The sequence below is a fragment of the Oreochromis niloticus genome, linkage group LG5 (genome assembly GCF_001858045.2).
Source record: "Oreochromis niloticus isolate F11D_XX linkage group LG5, O_niloticus_UMD_NMBU, whole genome shotgun sequence".
NCBI classification, from domain to species: Eukaryota; Metazoa; Chordata; class Actinopteri; order Cichliformes; family Cichlidae; genus Oreochromis; species Oreochromis niloticus.
This window is the reverse complement of record NC_031970.2, coordinates 13,272,790-13,292,893: the sequence shown is the minus strand read 5'-3', so window position 1 is coordinate 13,292,893 and position 20,104 is coordinate 13,272,790. Positions and strand designations below refer to the sequence as shown.

Genomic DNA, 20,104 nt, shown 5'->3' with positions numbered 1-20,104 from the left:
TCAGTTTAAAAGACAATTAGTCTAAATAGAGACATGACATGAAACATTAAGGTTGTTCTTAATAAACAGGATGAAAAAAACAGAACAAACAAAAGGGAACAGCATGCAACATGTGAGTCAAAGCCGCAACTCTGCCGGCCATGCAGTGGGATTTTTTCGTTTCTTTTTTAGAAGGGCTTAATATTGTGAAATATAAATGTGTATTAAATAAAATAAGCCATTCTTTCTAGTCTACATCTAGAAAACAAATTAATCATTTTTATGGTGACAGTGTCTCTTAATGCCATATTATTATAACATTTTACACCAATAATTAGAAAAAAGGAAGCATGTTTTGAAAGACTGCATTATGTTTTGTATGTGTAAGTTGCAAAACTTGTTGATGCCAAACATATTAGCAACTAGTGCAGTAATTTTGACCAGGACTGACTTGCTGTTAAAACATCCTGAAATCCAAATGGTGGAGTATATATTTTATATTAAATTAAAAACCTACCAAATCAGACAGACTTTGTCCATGTCAAAACAAAAATGGGTGTAGTGATGTATTTGATCATATATTTGTATAATCAAAACAAATTCCCAGCGACTGAGGTTTGTGGTCAACCAAAGAGATGAGTTTGCCTTGCCCTTGCCCACTTACCTGACTACTTACCCAAACAGGGACAACAAATCAATTGCCAAAACGTGCCAGCCTATAATCAAATTTTAGAGTCTGAGCTCTGCTGTTTCCAGCTGCTTTTTTTCTTTCAGGGTGGTCAAATTAAGTTTACTGACTTTGCCATAGAAAACAAAGCTGCCCAGTACTTGCACACAAAAAATAATAAACAGGGATAATAAAAAGAAGAGATTGAACAACAATAGACTGAGCCAGGAGGAGGAGGCTAAAGATCAAGCTGGAAATATGGAACCACTTAGGGCTGAGAGTGCAGCCTTAAAGGGTTAAAGATGGTTGTGGGATAAGTGGAGCTCGTTTATCGCAAATTTGACAGTGGTAGTTAAATGTAGAGTTTTCCCTCCAATCTGCCAGTCTGAGGAAGCAGACAAACCTCTCTGCTTTCTTCACCACCTATCCGTCCCTCTGCTGTGCTCTTCTTTGTTGTCTATGGCTGCCTGTCTCCTCATCTCAGCCCTAAATCATCTCTGCGAAACAGAACAAAGAGCAAAAGGATTTTTTTCCTTGTGTTTCCTCTCTTCTCTCACTTCAGCACTCATTCTTATTTCTGCTTTGGTCCCTCACGTTTATCTTCTTCCCTTCATCTCCATCCACCCCTACGTCTTTTAAACCCTGAGTCTTTGCCCCTTTCTATTCTCGTTTCTTTCTGTGCCTCACAGTGGAACTATATTTTCAACTGAAACCCCTGGAGTCTTTGCAGATGTCCGCAACCCGGCGCTGAAACGGGTGCTTACCAGCAGCCCAGATGCATTTGCCACTCCTTGTGATGTCCTTGTTATGTGAAGTGATCAGGATGGGGTCCGGCATCATGCAGAAGCAAAGTGGTGAGTACACCATGAAAAGACCACAAAGAGGCTGTTAGCATGATAACACTACAACAGGACTTACTGCAGTTTCATTTTTTTCCCACTTTCTTAACAAATGAACTTATGTTCCACATGTACAACAAAACAGGAACCAACTGGAGATACCTGTGCATTATTTTAAAAACATAACGAGGCAGACAGCTTAATTTCTGAAAAAAGGTTACATCTCACTGCAAATACAAATATTTATTCATCATCATCATCATCATTTAAGACATGCTTACACCAGAGAGCAGGTGTCAATTAAAGAAGCTTAGGTTGCAGTTCTTGTTTATACAGCTCTCATATAACTTTATCATCATCATAATGATATTTATCTGGTCTAATTAACAAAGAAAGATCCATTTTTCTGTTAATTACTCCAGAAACCCACAAAACAAGTATTTCAGAAACATTCTACAGAACTTATTGTATACAGATTATTACTAATAAATAAGAATCACTTTTTATTTCCCCGAATTACTTTATTTCCTCAGTATTCAGTGTATAAACTAGCATGTCTTTTCTTGTTAAACTCTGTACCAGCATATAGTCACAGTGTTTGGGAATTATCTCCAGATCCAGATTTGTCTCTAATGACTTTCTTGTCCAATCCCTCTGAAAACAGTCCAGACCACAGCCACACAGGTTTGTGGTAACCCTCATGCTCACCGGTGTCTGGTATTTCCTAAGAAATCTGAGACTAATAGAGGGGGATCCGGTCTCAATTAGACCATCATTCTGGCTTGTAACATTTTTCTCTCTGCCCCCATCACCCGCCTAGAGGTCAGGTGTTAAGATAATAATTATAGGGGCTTCATAAAGCCATCAGTTGCCACTAACACTCACTCAGGTTTATGCACATCCAATTCAGGTTGTGAAAAGGCAAATTAAAAGAACGAGAGACATTTTCAAAATCTTAATTCTGTCATGTGCTTATGATAAACATGTGATGGTATTGGACGCACGTAGATGGTAACATGATACATGAATAATTTATTATTTTGTCATTTTTATCAAGTTTCACATTTAAAACTGGATTAAATCATTGCCACAAAATGGCTACTACTGTACAGTATATGTAAACAACTTCATGCAAGTCCTAAAGTGGAATCTTTAATCCTTAATGTTTCCCAAATGAGGCAAGAGAATATTAACCAAACACATTAGAAGATAGCCTATAAAATGTGCAAGTTATAATGACTTATAAAAACGCCTACTTAAAAAATAATACATTATACGAGCTGAACATTTCATACTGGATGACATTTGATGCTAATACCTTAGAACAGGTTAATGTTGGATTGCATTTATAGGTCTAAAGGGTTAAATGCTAGCTGTTGGAATGACTGCTTGACCTGCTGTCAGCATTCATCTCTTTTTACCACAGAGATTTATGCTGTCATTTGATTTTTCCTTCCCGGGAGGAGGCACAAATTCCTCGGGGGTTGTGTCAGGAAAGGGAGGGCATCCCACGTAAAAATCTGTCAAATCAAACATGAGGGGCTACCCGCTGGGACGACCACTTGTGAATTAGGGAGCAGCCGAAAGCAGCTTAATTTGAATCTGTCTTTTCTCTTCATTCCTTGTTTGCTCTTTTTTCTCCTGCAATTATCCCTCACTCTATTAGTATTCATGTGCACTCGTAACTGTTTATGACTGACCGTGGTAAAAAAAAAAAAACACTCAATGGGAAAAAAAACCAACAGCAAATTGTAGAAAAATGCTTCCACCTACTCCTCTCACACACTCAAAAGACTTAATATGACAGCATAACAACTTCCAAAATAAGTAAGAACTGCACCATTATTATGAGACACATTAACATCGTCCAAGTCTGTAATGTGTAATGAAGTAAAGTACCATTTTAGTTTGGATGACTTGAGCTTATTTTGAGCGGCACACTGAGTTTTAGTGAAATCATTACCTGTCTGCATCTACCAGGTCTATCTGTATTTCTTAAAATAAAGACTTTGTGGGCACAGGTGTTACAGAAGTAAGTTCATTTTGACTGCATCTATGTTTACCCAATGTTTTATATTTTATACTTTAGCAATGGCACTGGGAACTTTGAAAGTAGTTAGTACTTTTCTCACTGGCTACACATTAACGATTATTACAGGTGTATAAAAATGAGCACCAAGTCTGCCTTTACAAATTGTTGCTAAAAAATGAGTTTGGTACTCTGATAGGATGCCATCATTGCAACAAGTCAGTTTATGAAATTTCTTCTCTCAGACTCTAAGTGACATTATGGGAAAGTGGAAGCATTTAGGAACCACAGCAACTCAGCCGTGAAGTGGCAGACCACGTAACATTACAGAGCAGGCTTTCTGAAGGGCATGGTGCAGTAGCTGCAGAGGTCCAAACCTCTTTAAATGTGCATTAATAGCAGCACCAAAAAATATGCAAATACTATATAAAGCACAGACTTCTTTGATAGTTATTGGTCTGGCTTTATGTTTAACTTTCTAAGACTGCCACTTGGATGCTACTAGTCATCCATGTCTGTTCACCAACAATTTTGGCTAATTGATTTTGCCTTTTGGGAAAACATAAGGTAAAGAATAAAGTCAAAGAATTTTAAAGAGTCAAAATCTTTAAAAACGAGCACTCGGAAATTGAAAAAAAAAAAGAGCATTATGTTTTAGAAAACTACTGAATCAATGCCCCTGTGTGTAGCAGCAGTAAACATGAAATCATCAGTCAATATTAAGCAATTGCTGCTACATCTGCAAGAAAATTCAGACTAATTATTGAGCAACCTTCTCTGAAACAGCATAGAAGATGAAGAACATTGCATCATTGCACTGAAAACAGACAGTAATCAAAACAAGTATAACATATAAAGAGAAAAATCTACATTTATATTTCCTATTTATAATAGTTAACATAAAAACAATTAAAAACAAAGCTGCATCAGAATACAAACAGCCTATCAGGACCATCATGCAGAGCTCATAATGTTACATAAGGTAACAGTTTTATGCACTCAAATCAATAATGTTGTGCAAACACCTTATGTGTAGTGAAGCGCACAAGACAAAGGTTTTCCAGATCTCCAGGGGCTCCATAACAACATTTAAAGCTAGTAGAAAGATGATGAAAATGTAACACAAGCTGGGAGATCAAGAGGTGAAAAAGATGTTAAATTGCAACACATTTTTAACTCTGCTGCTGTCAAGTGTCTGGACATTGGGACATGACGGTAGCAACCCTACAGCTTGTGTTTTTTTAGTGTGCGACTCCACCTTTTTCTTGTTAATATACACATGATTGGGGGCGATCGTGGCTCAAGAGTTGGCAGTTTGTCTTGTAATCGGAAGGTTGGCGGTTCGAGCCCTGGCTCGGTCAGTCTCGGTCTTTGTGTCCTTGGGCAAGACACTTCACTCGTTGCCTACTGGTGGTGATCAGATGGCCCGGTGGCACCAGTGTGCGGCAGCCTCGCCTCTGTCAGTGCGCCCCAGGGCAGCTGTGGCTACACTGTAGCTTGCCATCACCTGCGTGTGAATGGGTGGATGACTGAATGTAGTGTAAAGCGCTTTGGGGACCATAGGGACTAGTAAAAGCGCTACACAAATACAGGCCATTTAAATTATGGAGCACTTTTGAAACATATCTGTTCCTGTTAAGAATATCTTAAAATAAATGTGATCATTTTCACTTAAATATATAAACTTATAGCATAACCAGGATTTGTTTGTTGTTGTTTTTTGATTGGGTTATTTAACTAGATTACATATACCATGTAAAGAAATTTTAAAATCATGCCAACACAACATAGATTTTTATTACAGGGTTCATTGCATTTTTTAAAAGTTCTTAACTTACACACAAACAAACAGCATCATATGTCAACTCAGCTGCAAGCTAAAATTTCAGACATCAGGAAGAAACTGCTCATATGGATATGATAAGTTGGAGAACTTGTTAGCTTCAAAATCATTATACAATATTGTTTAATTATTTTTCCTATTTAAACTTAGTTCAGTGATCTTTATGCCTTCACTTTCCTTAAATACTCTAGTTTTGTGAATTATGTTTTAGGGTGTAAGCTCTTTCCAAAATGTTAACATCTTTCCCTGAAACCCCAACAGATCTTGTTACACCTGGTGCTTGTTAAAAACCCAGGGCAATCCCATACGAGGTCAAAGTTCAGCGTTTTATGCTACCTTAACCTGCCGCTCCTCTGTAAGTCCCTTAAGCCTGCAGATCGATAGCATATGTGTAGAGAACTGTTTACAGACAATGAGCTGAGAGCTCAGTGGGTCTCAAAACCCAAATGGATCACTGAGTTATTCTGGGGAAATCTGCTCTGTTCCACTCTGCACTGGAGTTGAAAACGGTCTGTTCTCTTTAGTAACTCTGCTAAGATCACTTGAAAACGAATCTTCAACACCAGAAATTTTAACTACCTTTCCAAAGGAGTAGAACCTAATACATTTTATTTAGTGTTTTTATAAAAATGTTTTACCAAAGCAGTAGAGTCATGTAGAGCTAAAGATGTTTTCATAGGTGAAATATATATGTAATAATCAATAATGTTGATGTTTTCTACTCCGGTTGAAAAAAATGTGCTTGTATAAATATATTACAGGAGTCTCGGGTTACTGGATATAAAAAGTATATTTAGATACTGCACTAAGAAGGTGTTCTTTTGCCTGACTTAGTGTGGCTAAGAGGCTGAAGGCATGAGGGGACTGAAGTTGTTCAGAGTCATGTATATTGACACCATTTTCAGACAGAGAGTGGTGCAAATTCAAACAAGAGAACCAAGAACAAATCAAAACCACAACAAAAACTGAGCTGTCTAGACACACTAAGAGGTCCTTATAATTCATCCTGCCCTCAGTGGTGTGCGTTTCAAATTTGTCGGCTTTGCTGAGTCAAGCCAACCAAATTCAGGAATTCCCATAAGATTGAATGACACAATTTACATATACCTTTTCACTAAAAAGAGCATATTGGAGTTTCTAGGATTTAATTAGCAATTGTAATGTAATTCCATATTTTTTAAAATATATTTTTGTTGATGGCAATTACATTTATTTCGTATTTAACAAGGCATTGTGTTATAAGCAATTAATCGTACAAAAGCCTACTCAAACATTTTGCATTCTGCTCAAATTTTGGTGAATGAAATTCCATTGTTTTATTTATATGTTGGTTAAGACAAGTTATCCTTATTTGCTAATCCATGTATCTCGTATATCTTTGCAGTGCAATTATATTCAGTTCACAACCAAAGTCACCTCCAGGCACTTGATACCCCTGTGAGTCCCCTGTGAGCAAACACTAGGCGACTGTGGGAAGGAAAAACTCTTTTAGCAGGAACCTCATGCAGAACGTGTCATCTGCCACGAGATGCTGAGGGTGATGGGAGGACCAAAGACACACAATGGAAGAGTGCCAGAGATTAGTAATAACTAACGATAATAGTGTGAATGCATTAATTTAGCTCATTCAGATATGGTGAGCTCTGTTTCTAAAAATTAAAGATGGTGACAGATACAATGAATAAAGTGCCTTCAAAACAGCAGATTGCAAACAGGTGCTGGATCACTCTTCTTATAAAGTCTATAGTCATAAATGGACTATTGATAGACGTGAGAGGAACAGCTTATTTTGGACTGGACTTATGCCATTAATAGACTGATAGTTTGTCACAAAATGTCTTTTTATGGTATCAGGTGCAGTTACAAATTTCATATGTATGAGAACATACATACATACAAAAAAATTATTTTTTAAACTTTTCATGATGTAGTTCACTTTTCAAATGCTTCTGAGCTTTTTAACTAATCGTTTTACTTTCCTATTTCACTTAAAAAAAAATCCTAGTCCTAATGATTAAAGGAAGCTCTAAAATGAAGTCTTTGCCCTTTCTTGAAAGATGAAAGTTCACAGGACACGTTTTTCCAACTAGTTTCACTGCTTCCCATCTAAAATCACTGAGCTCTCCAAAAAAGAAATTATTTTCATCAGTAGCCATTAAAAATGAAAAGAACATTCCCATGTGATGCATTTGTGTCATGAAACAAGTTTTAAAACTTTTTGTTCAAGGAAAATCAAGTCCAAAGTCCAACAGATAACAGGACACCTATTCAAGAAATCTGTTAATCCAGAAAAAAAGCCCACAGGAAAAGCAAAGCAAAGGGGAACCCACACTAATGTGGACAACACTAAAAGACTGATATATACAGAAGAGGAAATAAGGAAAGAGGAAACAGCTAGGGACCAAAACACAACTAAAGACAATCAAAGCAGGAACAAGAAGAAAAGCTGCACATCCCATGAAGGAAAACTAAACCTCAAAGTAAACACAGGAAGTAACTAAAGAAAACAGACAGAAATATTGAGAGTGAGGCATGGGACAGTGATGAGGAAACAAATACAGATGAGACAGAAGGAGGAACAGAATGGAAACCGAAAGGGGAACTAACTAAATACAACCCCCGAATCAGTAACTAAAGCTCAGAACTGAAAAGAAAACTGAATTTCACCAATTTGCAATCCAAAGAAAACCAAAATTTAAAAACTAAAGATAATTATGCACAAAAAAGCTTAAAACGCCAGGTCCAACCATTGAGTGATTATAAGAAAAAACTGTTAAAAATCTGTTAGTAACTCTTGATCTGACAGTCAAAAAAGATCCAAACTGAATGAGAAAGTAAACAAGACTATACATGATTAAATGTTTTCATAGTTGCCTTGAAGTTACATGATCTCCTGTGACCTTTATCTATGAATGAATAACACGATTTGGGTTTTTTAAAACTTTTTAAGACAGGTTTCACTTTTGCACAGAAACACACATATCCTAAACCACAGCCACACATAACAAGGTGAATGTAGTGACCCACAAGGATCAGAGTGCGATTGCTCAGACTCACGCACGCTCGCTGCCTGCTGCTCACTTCCTCTGCAGACTCAATCCAAATTTCCATCCTACCTTGCTTGTCTTTCCATATCCCTCCTTATCCCCAATGGATTGAAAGCATTCCTTCTTTGTTTGTCGAGTCTTCTCTGTACCTGGAAGCAGATATAGCCACTTGCTTTTGTTATAATATAAGACTTACCTTGGCTTAGATCTAAGCTTGACTGTCATACTATAGCTCACTGTTACTGTACATATTACATTTTTGGGATATTTTAATCTCTTTGTTGATATATATCACTTAATAATATGTGATAATAATATATTTATTAAAATGTTGTAAAGCTAAATTTAATTATTATGAAAGAAAAATCCCACTATTAGTCATTATAAGTTATAAGTTGAGTTACTTATCAGTGCTTCAGTCTGTAATCTCTGCAGTAGCAGGGAGTCCACGATGAACAAAAAGAGCATTGGTGCTGTTTTCATGTCAAATAAAGAATATTTCTTACTAAACGTAAGCCTACTCATTATCAGATACCTACGGTTTCTAAAGAGCTACTCATACCAAGAAAGTGTTAGACTATCAAGTCATCAGAAGTGCATCGTCAGAGTGACATGTAAGCTTTGTCAGGACACAACTCCCATTGCGCACCTGGTAATGTACATGTAAGGGGCTAGCTAAAAGTCCATACAGACACAGCATCACACTGTGCTCTATTCGAGCTAACAAGGCAGCAAAATAAGAAATATCAAAGATACTGAACCTCATAAAGAAGTGTGTGCCATTACAAAAGCAATTACTACAGCTATTTGATGGAGTGAAATACTGTAACGCTTTGATGTATGATTTTTATAGAGTTCCTGGTAATGTGTTGATTTTCAGCAGTGGATCTTTCCCGAAATTCTCTTGGTATCTTGAGGATTTGTGGTGTCTCCTTTCCTTCCTCATCCTCTCCCTTCCTGGCTTTTATTTGATCACTTTCTATTTATTCGTTACTCTCTCCCCCCTCTACTTTTACTTTAATAACTCCTCTCCTGAATGCAGCTCTGGCTTAATCTTCTTCTTATTGTCTCCTGCAGCTCAGAGAGAAACATCAGAGGACTGTCGGAGCTGTTTGGAGTGTTCCCGGGACAACGGCTGCGTGCGTTGCCCAGAGCGACTCTTCCTGTTCCTGCAGAGGGAGGGGATATCTCATCATGGAACTTGTCTCCACGCCTGCCCTGCAGGACACTACGGACAGAGAGGAAAGGATGTCAACCGCTGCATGAGTGCGTTTTTTTTTTACAAAAAAGGGTTCTTTCCCCTGCAGAGATCTCTGACTGTGACTAAATATTTGCCGATAGTCATACTCACATTAGCACGTATGACTTAACTGTCTTGAGGTCTGAAATAATGAATAACAACCGACAGTAAGCATACACAGAGTCTGCAGTCCCAGACCACTTCTTTTTTCTCTTTCTTTTCAAGATGCACCTTGCTTAATTCTTTCCAGAAACATGCTGTCCTAATAAAAGAAAAGAAAACTTTACCCAACAGCACATAGTTTCTGTCTCATTTACTGGGAAAATCAAAGATTCCACAATAGTTCACTATATTTCTTTTCCAAACATATTTACTATCACTGACTCCCCTTAACCCTAACACAAAATGTAATATTAAAATCTTTTCTGATTTGCTCTCAGAGAAACAGTGAAAGAGCAAACAATCTGCCGTCACTGCACTGCGAACCGTGACTTCTAATATTAATATATAAAGATTTCAGATACAACAAATCAGTTGCTTGGCAGGTCAAAACGTCATCAGCACAAAGTTTGTTTTTGTTGGATGCACGTAGTGAACAATCTGTAGCTGTCAAACACACAGAAGAACATGTTCTGCTTAAGGCAAACAAGACTAAACCAAATTGCAAATCACCTCTCTGAAAGTGAATTGGTTTTCACTGTTACTGCCTTTCCTGACATGGTTGCATGTTTCAGTGAGAAATATATGATATTCAGCAAGCAAAGATGCTACTCTCTTTTTCACCTTTAGTTTTCAGCAGCTTTTCTCTCAGCGGACAAATTCAGCTTTTTAATTACTGTGTTCACCCTGTCAGCTAAAATGAAAATATGTGTGACCAGGTGAAAAATGGACTTTTTCATTTAGAAAGGAAAAATACCCAAGTACTCTACATTGTGTGTGATCATCTGTTTCCTCTCAGAGTGCCGTTCTTCAGACTGTGAGCAATGTTTCAGCCGGGACTTCTGCACCAAGTGTAAGCCTGGCTTCCAGCTTTACAAAGGCAAGTGTCTGACCCACTGCCCAGAGGAAACTCGTCCCCACCAGACAGACTGCCTCGGTAAGTTACATTTTTGATATAATTTGTAACTTAATATGTCAAATCCCTTGTCTCTCTGTTTGTGATGCTGAGAAAAATGTATCTTGACTTGATTATAGATAATGGCCTCTAGAAAACGGAATAAGGATTAATATAGTATAATAATATATAGTAATATAGCATTAACTAATAAATGAATGAATGTTGAGAGTGAATGGTTGTCTTTTTCTACATAACCTCTGAAATACATTGGTGACTGTGGAGACCAGGGAAATATTTTGCTGCTATTGTTCATAATCATCATCATTACCATTGCATTAATAACATAATCTACAGCATTGATATTGTATTCAGATGTTTAAACATACTGGCATCATATTAACCTTTATTACAGGTGCAGTGATAACCACTTTAAACTGTTGAGTTGAATTTATAATCTTAAATGCTTTTGAATGCTTTTATAATCTTAAGTGTGTATGTGTTGATTAGGTTGGGTTATAAAAGAAAGGCTCAACTCTGTGTATAGCTCATGCCGAAGTCCTGACAGGAAACGCATGCTTTTGCAGAGCGTGCTTGCGAAAGTGAAACTAAAGCAGGGGGTGAGTGTAAGTTATTTTGAGGAGCTGTTTGGATGATGCTGTTTGAATAACCAGGTTATTCATTATTATCTTTTATTCATTTATATCTTTTGATTAAGCTTTTAGTAGTGGTTCTTGATTAAAACATTTATTCAACATATTACATATATATAGTTTCAGTTAGGTTATTAAACATATAAGGATGAGCCTCTGTTTTGGTGAAAGGTCAGAAGTGCAACGGGTGAGATGAGAGAGCATTTAAGGTCGACACACACACATACACACACTTACACAGCAGTTAGACTCAGGGGTAGGCGAAGGTTCAAATGATATTTTGTAAAAGCTTGCAACTGCAAAATTGTGTCTGCACAAGGGACAGTGTGCCTTAAGACATGCTGCTGATGTTCTGAGATAAGCGAGCGAAGGCGAGCTACAGGAAGACACCTGACACCTTAAAAGTTGCTAACAGAACATTTGTGGTTTTGAAACTCGTGAATGTGATGACGTATGAGGGGCCGTCAGAAAACAAACCCTGATGCTATAAAACGATTGTCTTGTGTATTTTTGGGCGGAGATCTACAGCTGATGTTGCAGTGTACATCTCCCCACGCTGCGTGTGTTCATTAAAATCAATTGTTTGACCAAGCTCTTCTGGACTTCGTTGTTTTGTTGTCATCCTCAATATTTTGAACACGTGACATGACCCATTCACCCTCTCTCCCCACTGCACCCTGACTAAAATCCTATTAGCAGTGTTATTGACATTAGGTAGGTAGCATCCTTTAAAAAGCTATTGCTTCATGTAAAAAAATAAATTGTAGTAACAGCTTTGATCTCACCAATTTAGAGTGAGTTCCTTCACTCTCTAAGAGCGGTCTCCAGTGTACAAAGCTAGTTTAAAGGGTTGATTTGAAGGATTGCTCCCTGGGACACGAGCCATTGTTTGCAGTCCCATTCACTATAATATCTGTCTTTCCACATTTGTATTAGGGCTTCCTCTGCTTCTAGGCAGGCATTTCACCTTCCTCTCACACTGGATTCAGGGCAGAATGCATCCATACATTGACTAGCTATTACTAGGTCCACTACTACTTGGACTCTATGTGGTACAGACTATCCAAGACGACTGTGTTTCATATTTCGTTAGTAAAATTCTTGTATTTTATTACATTTACTAAGTACTAGTTAGAAGGTATGTGTTTCTAATACTATTTCTAACAAACATGAACATTGATTTACTATTGTCTCCAAGCCTGCTTTTAAAATTACAAACAAAATTAAAAATTAAATTGCAAATGAATTTCACTTTCGCTACAACCCTTTTGAGTGTGGCATTTTTACTTTTCACTGAAAACCTCTTAAGCAGTACAAATAAAATAAACATTGTTTCCTATCTTATTTCTTGTTCTAACTTACTGTATGAAGTGTATTAACTAAAGCTTTCCTGACTCCAGCTATAACAAATGAGAGTCTGCTTCACAATGGACACATCAGTGAAACTAATCTGAAAGGTTTAATCAACAGCAGGCCTGTTCTTGCAAGCTCATCTCCTTTTATCTACCTCTCTGGCTCTGTGGCCACATCTCTACTGTGTTTCATGTGTGAGTGATTGAGTATTTGATTATCTGTGGTTTGCGGGAGTTTTATCTCACTGAAATTTGCCTAATAGTTTTGCTAAACTGAATTTGACCTGTACCTTTTGTTTCACATGCAAAGGATGTGGCATTAACAAAATTTCAAAAGTGTTTATCACATTAAATGAAGATGACAGCATGACTGCTACATTTAGTAGTAAATCTGCCTTCCTCTGGAACATGTCTTACACTCCTCTACTCCCTTTCTTTCTCATCCCATTCATTTCCCAGTTAAATACTTTTTGATGGAGTCAAACCAGAATGCAACACACGATTCATATTAAAGGTCTTCAAAGAGGTTTTAGAATTTATCTTCATATCTCATTGTGTATCATCTCTGCCTTCTGACTAAGTGAGATGTATTGTTGAACTCACTCATCCTTTGACACTGGTCGATATTCCTCTGCCTTCTACAGACACCATCTGCAGCTACTGTTGTTTCTTGGCATCGAGACCACATCTGTTTTTCATATCAGTGTTAGGGTTTCATGTCTGACTGTAGGTACACACCTCAAGCAACTGCAGAAAACAGTCTCTGGAAATCTCTTTATTTCAAATCTGACAGTGATAATGATAATGATTTCCAATTGTTGCTCCGTTTTGGCCAAGGTTACCGATTTTCCTTTGTGGTCTGTCTGGAAAATTTTGCAGCAGCTGATTTTGTGGGTGACATCACTCACCATTCAGCCAGTTACTGCAACTGTAATGTCCACTGTAGTAACTCTTCATCTAGCATTCATCTACCTTTGATTATAGCAACGTGTTTGTAAGGGGTCTGAAATAAAACGTTAGTCTTAATATGGTAAATGGCCTGTATTTGTATAGCGCCTTACTAGTCCCTAAGGACCCCAAAGCGCTTTACACATTCAGTCATCCACCCATTCACACACTGGTGATGGTAAGCTACATTGTAGCCACAGCCACCCTGGGGCGCACTGACAGAGGCGAGGCTGCCGGACACTGGCGCCACCGGGCCCTCTGACCACCACCAGTAGGCAACGGGTGAAGTGTCTTGCCCAAGGACACAACGACCGAGACTGACCGAGCCAGGGCTCAAACCGGCAACCTTCCGATTACAAGGCGAACTCCCAACTCTTGAGCCACGATCGCCCATAAACTGCTCAAAAAAATTAAAGGAACACATTTTGATCAGAGTATAGCATCAAGTCAGTTAAACTTCTGTAATATTGATCAGGTCAGTTAAGTAGCAGCTTTTAAGCTGCTTTGGTGTTAATGAAATTGACAACAGGTTCACTAGAGGGGCAACAGTGAGACAACCCTCAGGTTTTACAGGTGGAGACCGCTGACATATTTCCCCCTCATCTTTTCTGACTGTTTTTTCACTAGTTTTGCATTTGGCTAGGTCAGTATCACTATTGGTAGCATAAAGTGGTACCTGGGCCCCAGGTACAGCTAATCATAGGTAATCCAGCTCCTCCGGGAAGGTACTTCAGTAAGTACCATTGCCAGAAGGTCTGCTTTATCACCCAGCAGATCCAGGAGACAGGCAGTTGCTCTAATAGAGCTGGACAGGGCCATAGAAGACGCTTAACCCATCAGAAGGACCGGTATCTGCTCCTTTATGCAAGGAAGAACAGAATAATTACTGCCAAAGCTACAAAATGTCCTCGGCAGACCACAAGTGTGAATGTCTCTGACCAAAAAATTAGAAACAGACTCTAGAAACAGACAGTTGCCTGGCACTGTGGAACCCAAGTGGCAATTGCTATAGAATACCAGAATTGGCAGGTCCACCACTGGTGCACTGTGCTTTCCACATACGAGAGCAGGTTCACCCTCAACACATGTGACAAACACGAAAGCGCTATAGAAGCCATAACATCGTTACACTGTTTGTAACATCAGTCAGCATGACGGGTTTGATGGTTGGTCAGAGATCGGCTGGGGAAGAATATCTACGAAGAGACACACAGACCTCTACGGGTTAGGCTGCTGTTAGATATTGGGATGAAATCACTGTCAGACCCTTCGCTGGTGCCATTATTTTTACTGTATTGGTACTGACAATTACAGTCTGTTTTGTATTAAAACACTCTTTTTGATGAGGTTTTTCTCTTTCCTCCATTAGAAAACTGTGTCCTAGCTCCACTGGGAGAGTGGAGCGAGTGGAGCGTCTGTCACCGGGATGGCGTCACCTGTGGTTTCAGGTGGGGTAAGCAGACGAGGACTCGGGTGGGTGGCCAGACCGGGAAAACGCCTGACGATAAAACAGCACCAATCTGCCCACCTCACAGCGAGACACAGAGGTGCAGGATGAAAAAAAAGTGTACCACAGGTGAGGAAGGATACGAACCAGTAAGAAGGATGGCAATTACAGGTGCAAACAGTAGGTGCACTGAGGGCTGAAAGATTTAGCGGTTAATGGGTTTAAAAAACAACAACAGATTCTATCATCTGCTTCTAATAAGTCGGATGCCACTGATCATTTAGCTGCTTTATTTATTATGTGGGACTGCCAACATGTGGAATTCCCTGTGGTGTTTGGTATTGTGTTCTGTTCTGTGTTGTTGACACACTTGTGCACTTTATAATGCCAAGTGGGGGAGAATGAACCCTATAAAATATTCCAACATGTGCTACTTCTAATTAACACTTGTAGACAGACTGTACTAGTTTTCTTGTCCCTGGAACATAATCTAGGGATGTAGAATGAAAGGGACAGCTATGGAGCATATGTAGTGGGGCTGAATGGAAGCAAAAGTTAATTTAAAGATTCAGTGTTTTTTATTTGCATTGCTTAGAAGAGTCTAAGTGGATACAATAAAGCCTTAATTTGTACAGGGCACTGTCTTTGATTAATGCTGAAGTCAGTGTCGTGGTCAGGGTTTTGCAAGTTATTGCAGTGGTTCTTTAACCGTGAGTTGGGCCCAAATAGCAAGTTTTCAGAGGCTCTGCGGGACAGGTGTGCACCACTAGGGAATTAATAGTGAACCTAGGCTAAATATATGTGATTTACATTCATGGTAAAATCAAATTTAATCAGAATATGTCTGTCGGAAATATTAGATTGTGACATAAAAAAATCATTGTGTGAAAAATTTACACGCTACGATTCAATAGCTTGTAGAACCACCTGTGGCAGCAATGACTTGAAGTAAATTCAAGTACTGTATTTGCTTACTGTATGACTTTATCGTTTCTCACATCATTCTGGTCTACTCTTGTTTACAAAGCTGCAGGCACTGGTTCATCCACAACTCTCTTAAGGTCCCAGTGCAGCATTTCAATTGAGTTGAGGTCTAGGCTTTGGCTGGGTCATCACGACACGCGAATTCTTTCTTTTGAGGTGTAGCTCTTGGGATTTTTGCTGTTTCTCTGAGCACTACAGTGTCATTGGAGTTAATTTGCTGGAGCATCCACTCCTGGGAAGATTGGCGCCTGTCTTAAATGTTTTCCACTTTATCAATGCAGAATAATGTCTTTCAGATTGTTTTGAAATAGCTTTATAACCCTTCCCGCATTTGGCCACAGTTCAGTTAATCAACGATCAGTTAATCAACTGTATTTGACTAGCAAAACCTGGCCCCTCCTTAACCTCTTAATTTCTATGGAAGCAGTACAGAGGTTTTTTTGCACACACTGCTTCTCCAGTTAGTTGGCTTAGTTTCTGTTAAATAAATATGTCATGTTTTTATTTATCTTAGGTTGTATTTACATTTGCAAACCTACTAAGGACCAGATTATTTTGTTATGTTCTGATATGTAAAACCTTAATGTTTAAATAGGGTGTACCTTTTTTTTTTTTTAACCATAATTGTATGTAGGAACAACCTTTATTTCATCTTGATCATGATAACTCAATCATTATGAACTTATTCTTATCAAAAGCTTGCTTTTAATTATTTATTTACATTATAATTAGCTGTAGCTAATTTTGGGGTTTCATGGCGTTTCTCTAACCATAAAACACAAAAGCATTCCTTCACGATGATTTTTCTTTAGAAGATCACCAATAATCCTTTTTTAATCTTATGTGTTTATCAACATGACACCATAATTTGTCTCTAATGTGCGCCCAATCTTACGAATGACAAAATATTGGTTTTCTGATTAAACATCGTCGTGGTTAGCTTTTTAAGAATATGATTAATGTTCAAGTGTCTGTAGGAAATGGACAACAAATAGCGAACATCTTGAAAAATCGGATCATTTTGTGCCTAAGTTGCTGGACTTGCTCTGTTGCTTCTGATAGCTAGAAGTGAGTGGCTAGAAGGGTTTGTTCCATTAATGTAAACATACGTCAGTTTGGAGAATTGTTTTTCTTCTTTTGGGCTGGACAATTGTTATTGAGGATTTCTCTTTAACATAACATAGATAAAAGTGAGAACCTCTAGTATGTCCAACTCGCTCTGCTCCCTGTGGCTAAAATTGTGCTTGTGTTTCTTTATCTTGACCCCACCGCAGCAAGATTACATCTTAAAACATCACACATCCTCAGCTACATCAGAGGTTTATACGTTCAGGCTGCTTCCACCCAGGGATATTGAACCTCTTGAATTTGGTGTGGAGATAGACCGATGATGACGCCCAGGGCTTAAAGCTCATCATGTGTTTTTGTTTATGAGAGTCCAAGGGAACCTGAAAATAGACTCCACTGCAAAGCTTAAAAAAATAAATAAATATTTTGGAACTCCTGCGTTGTGCAAATGCTGTCACTACTCGTTAAAACTGCATTTGGTCCCTTGTTCTTGGGCCTTGATCAGAACTATTGTACTGGAGTCAGTCCCTGGCTCTTCTATGAATGGTTCATATCCAAAACATTATGAACCAAACTTGGCAACAGTTTCTGCCCTCCCGTAAAAAACAAGTTGTTGTTGTGACTGTTTTTCTTGTCGCATAATTTCTCCTTCTTGTACAATCAACACTTGAAGCTGTGAAAAAGTTCAATAAAGACAGCAAATCAAAAACAATGCACATGCATTGGGCTTAAGTTTTCTAAGCCAACACTAATTTCTGTTTAGAGCTGCAAATTTTAGTGTGCCTGTGCGCATGCCTGTGTATTTTCCATTTCTTCCACAATGGAAGATGTCATTTGAAGTAATTATCATTATCATTGTCAGATCGTACGTCCGGTGGCATTAGCAGAGGAAGAAATCTGATCCAGCAGAGTCTGGAGCAGGGATCAAGCTCCTGGACCTAATAGCACACATCTGGGATAAAAGAGTGCTGTGGCATCTCCCTAGCATTCCTCCGTTGTCCCAGATTAGACAGCTCTAGTCTTTTAATGCCCAGTTTCATGTTGTCTTATTGTTTTCAGATGATGGGGAAGGACGTGGGTCTCGTCTCCCAACCCTGCTCTCCCCTCTGTTTTCACCAAAGGCAGCAAACTGTCATGGGCTAACGAGGATATGTTACTCCTTTTCCTGGCAATTTAGAAACATCTGACATAGGCAGTTAGGATGTTACGTTGTCAGAAAATGTGTTGGCTAGACCATTCTGTCGCTTTTCATTCTTTTTCTTATTGACTTATCAGCATTAACTGTAGTGCCCAAGGTCTGAGACAGAACATGTTCAAACACAGAGTGACTGACACTGCCATGGCGAAGAAAAAAGCTCAAACAAAATAAAATAACTATAGAGATAACTTAGGCAGATCTCCCCCGTCAGGGTGTCTCCTTGTGAAGCACGGCTTCCAGTGCTGCTGTTATTTGACTTTAGTCTGAAAGCCCCTTAAGATCAGTTATAGTTGTGCTTTTGTGATTCCACGTTTAATGTGTGCAAAGAGCAAACATGAACTTGTATGACAAATTAATGCATCTTTAATGTTGAGGGTTTTTTTTAAACAAATACTAATAATTTGTAACTTAATGTAATAAGCTCACCATTAAAAACAGAAAGCTTGGAATTTCTGTGGTTAATGTGAGGCTGTTAACTAAACTAATGCTCTAATATTCTCAGTCTTGTATTTATTGTCAGTGCTTTCAGTTGTGAGAACATTAACTAAATATGCAGTTATATTATTTTTACAATCATTACGTATTTGGACATTTCTTGTAATTTTCTCTCTGTATACCATTACAGCGTTTTTGAAACAGTCCATATGTGACTGAAGACACTTTCAGTTTCAAATCAGAGTTAACAAAGTATTGCAGTAACTGTGTTAACTACAGTTACTGTAATTACAGCTATTTTATTTATTTTTTATTATTATTTATATAAGAATTACACCCATTTGCAAAGATAGTTCCTCATTTCCTTACGTCTGTCAGTGTTAGGACAGATCACTACTGTCCATTGTTCATGTGACTGCTGGATTTTGAACTGTACAGGGCTATACTCTCTGCTCAGATTCATTCAAACAGAACTGCAAAACTGATCTGACCGTGCTTCACAGTGCAAATGGATAATGACCCAAAGCATATTCCAAAAGCAACCAAAGAGTTTCTCTAGGTAAGGAAATTGATCATTCTTGCATGGCCAAAAGCTGTGGTTCTATAGAGCATGCTTTCAGAATTCTTGCAGAATTGCAGACCTGAGGCAGTTACACTAAAGGCCTGCAGAGCATATCAAGGGCATGTACATAGTGATGTGCATGGGTTTTAGGCAGTCAGTAACTGCAAGAGATTCCCAACCAAGTTTTTAACCAAATCAAGTATTAAAAGCAGACCTTATATTAATACGTTAGTTTGTCCACTTACTTTTGAGCCTGTGAAACATCTTGATTGTCTGATTTCAAATGGTAAGTGGCCTGTATTTGTATAGCGCTTTACTTGGTCCCTAAGGACCCCAAAGCGCTTTACACATTCAGTCATCCACCCATTCACACACTGGTGATGGCAAGCTACATTGTAGCCACAGCTGCCCTGGGACGCACTGACAGAGGTGAGGCTGCCGGACACTGGCACCACCGAACCCTCTGACCACCACCAGTAGGCAACGGGTGAAGTGTCTTGCCCAAGGACACAACGACCGAGACTGTCCAAGCCGGGGCTCGAACCGGCAACCTTCCGATGACAAGACGAACTGCCACCTCTTGAGCCACGATCGCCACGATTTCAAATCAGCTGTGGTAGTGCACAGAGGCTAAATTACAAAACAGTGTTTTATTGTCCAAATATTCATGAACTTAAATGTATGTGACAAAAATGAGGCTAGATGATCCAAGTACTACATAGAGATAATCATGTCAGTACTTCACAAACACCTAAAGCA

At 38.6% G+C, this 20,104-nt stretch overlaps 1 protein-coding gene across 1 annotated transcript in view; it reads left to right on the top strand.

The window, feature by feature from the left end:
- The window catches only part of rspo4 (R-spondin 4), a 40,322-nt gene that overhangs the window by 6,580 nt on the left and 13,638 nt on the right, over positions 1-20,104 (top strand). Inside the window, exons 2-5 of the mRNA XM_019359139.2 lie at positions 1,336-1,500; positions 9,482-9,670; positions 10,603-10,740; positions 15,021-15,227. Of these exons, the coding sequence (XP_019214684.1) occupies positions 1,422-1,500; positions 9,482-9,670; positions 10,603-10,740; positions 15,021-15,227 (613 nt within the window). The 5' untranslated portion in view covers positions 1,336-1,421. The remainder of the gene's footprint in view (positions 1-1,335; positions 1,501-9,481; positions 9,671-10,602; positions 10,741-15,020; positions 15,228-20,104) is intronic.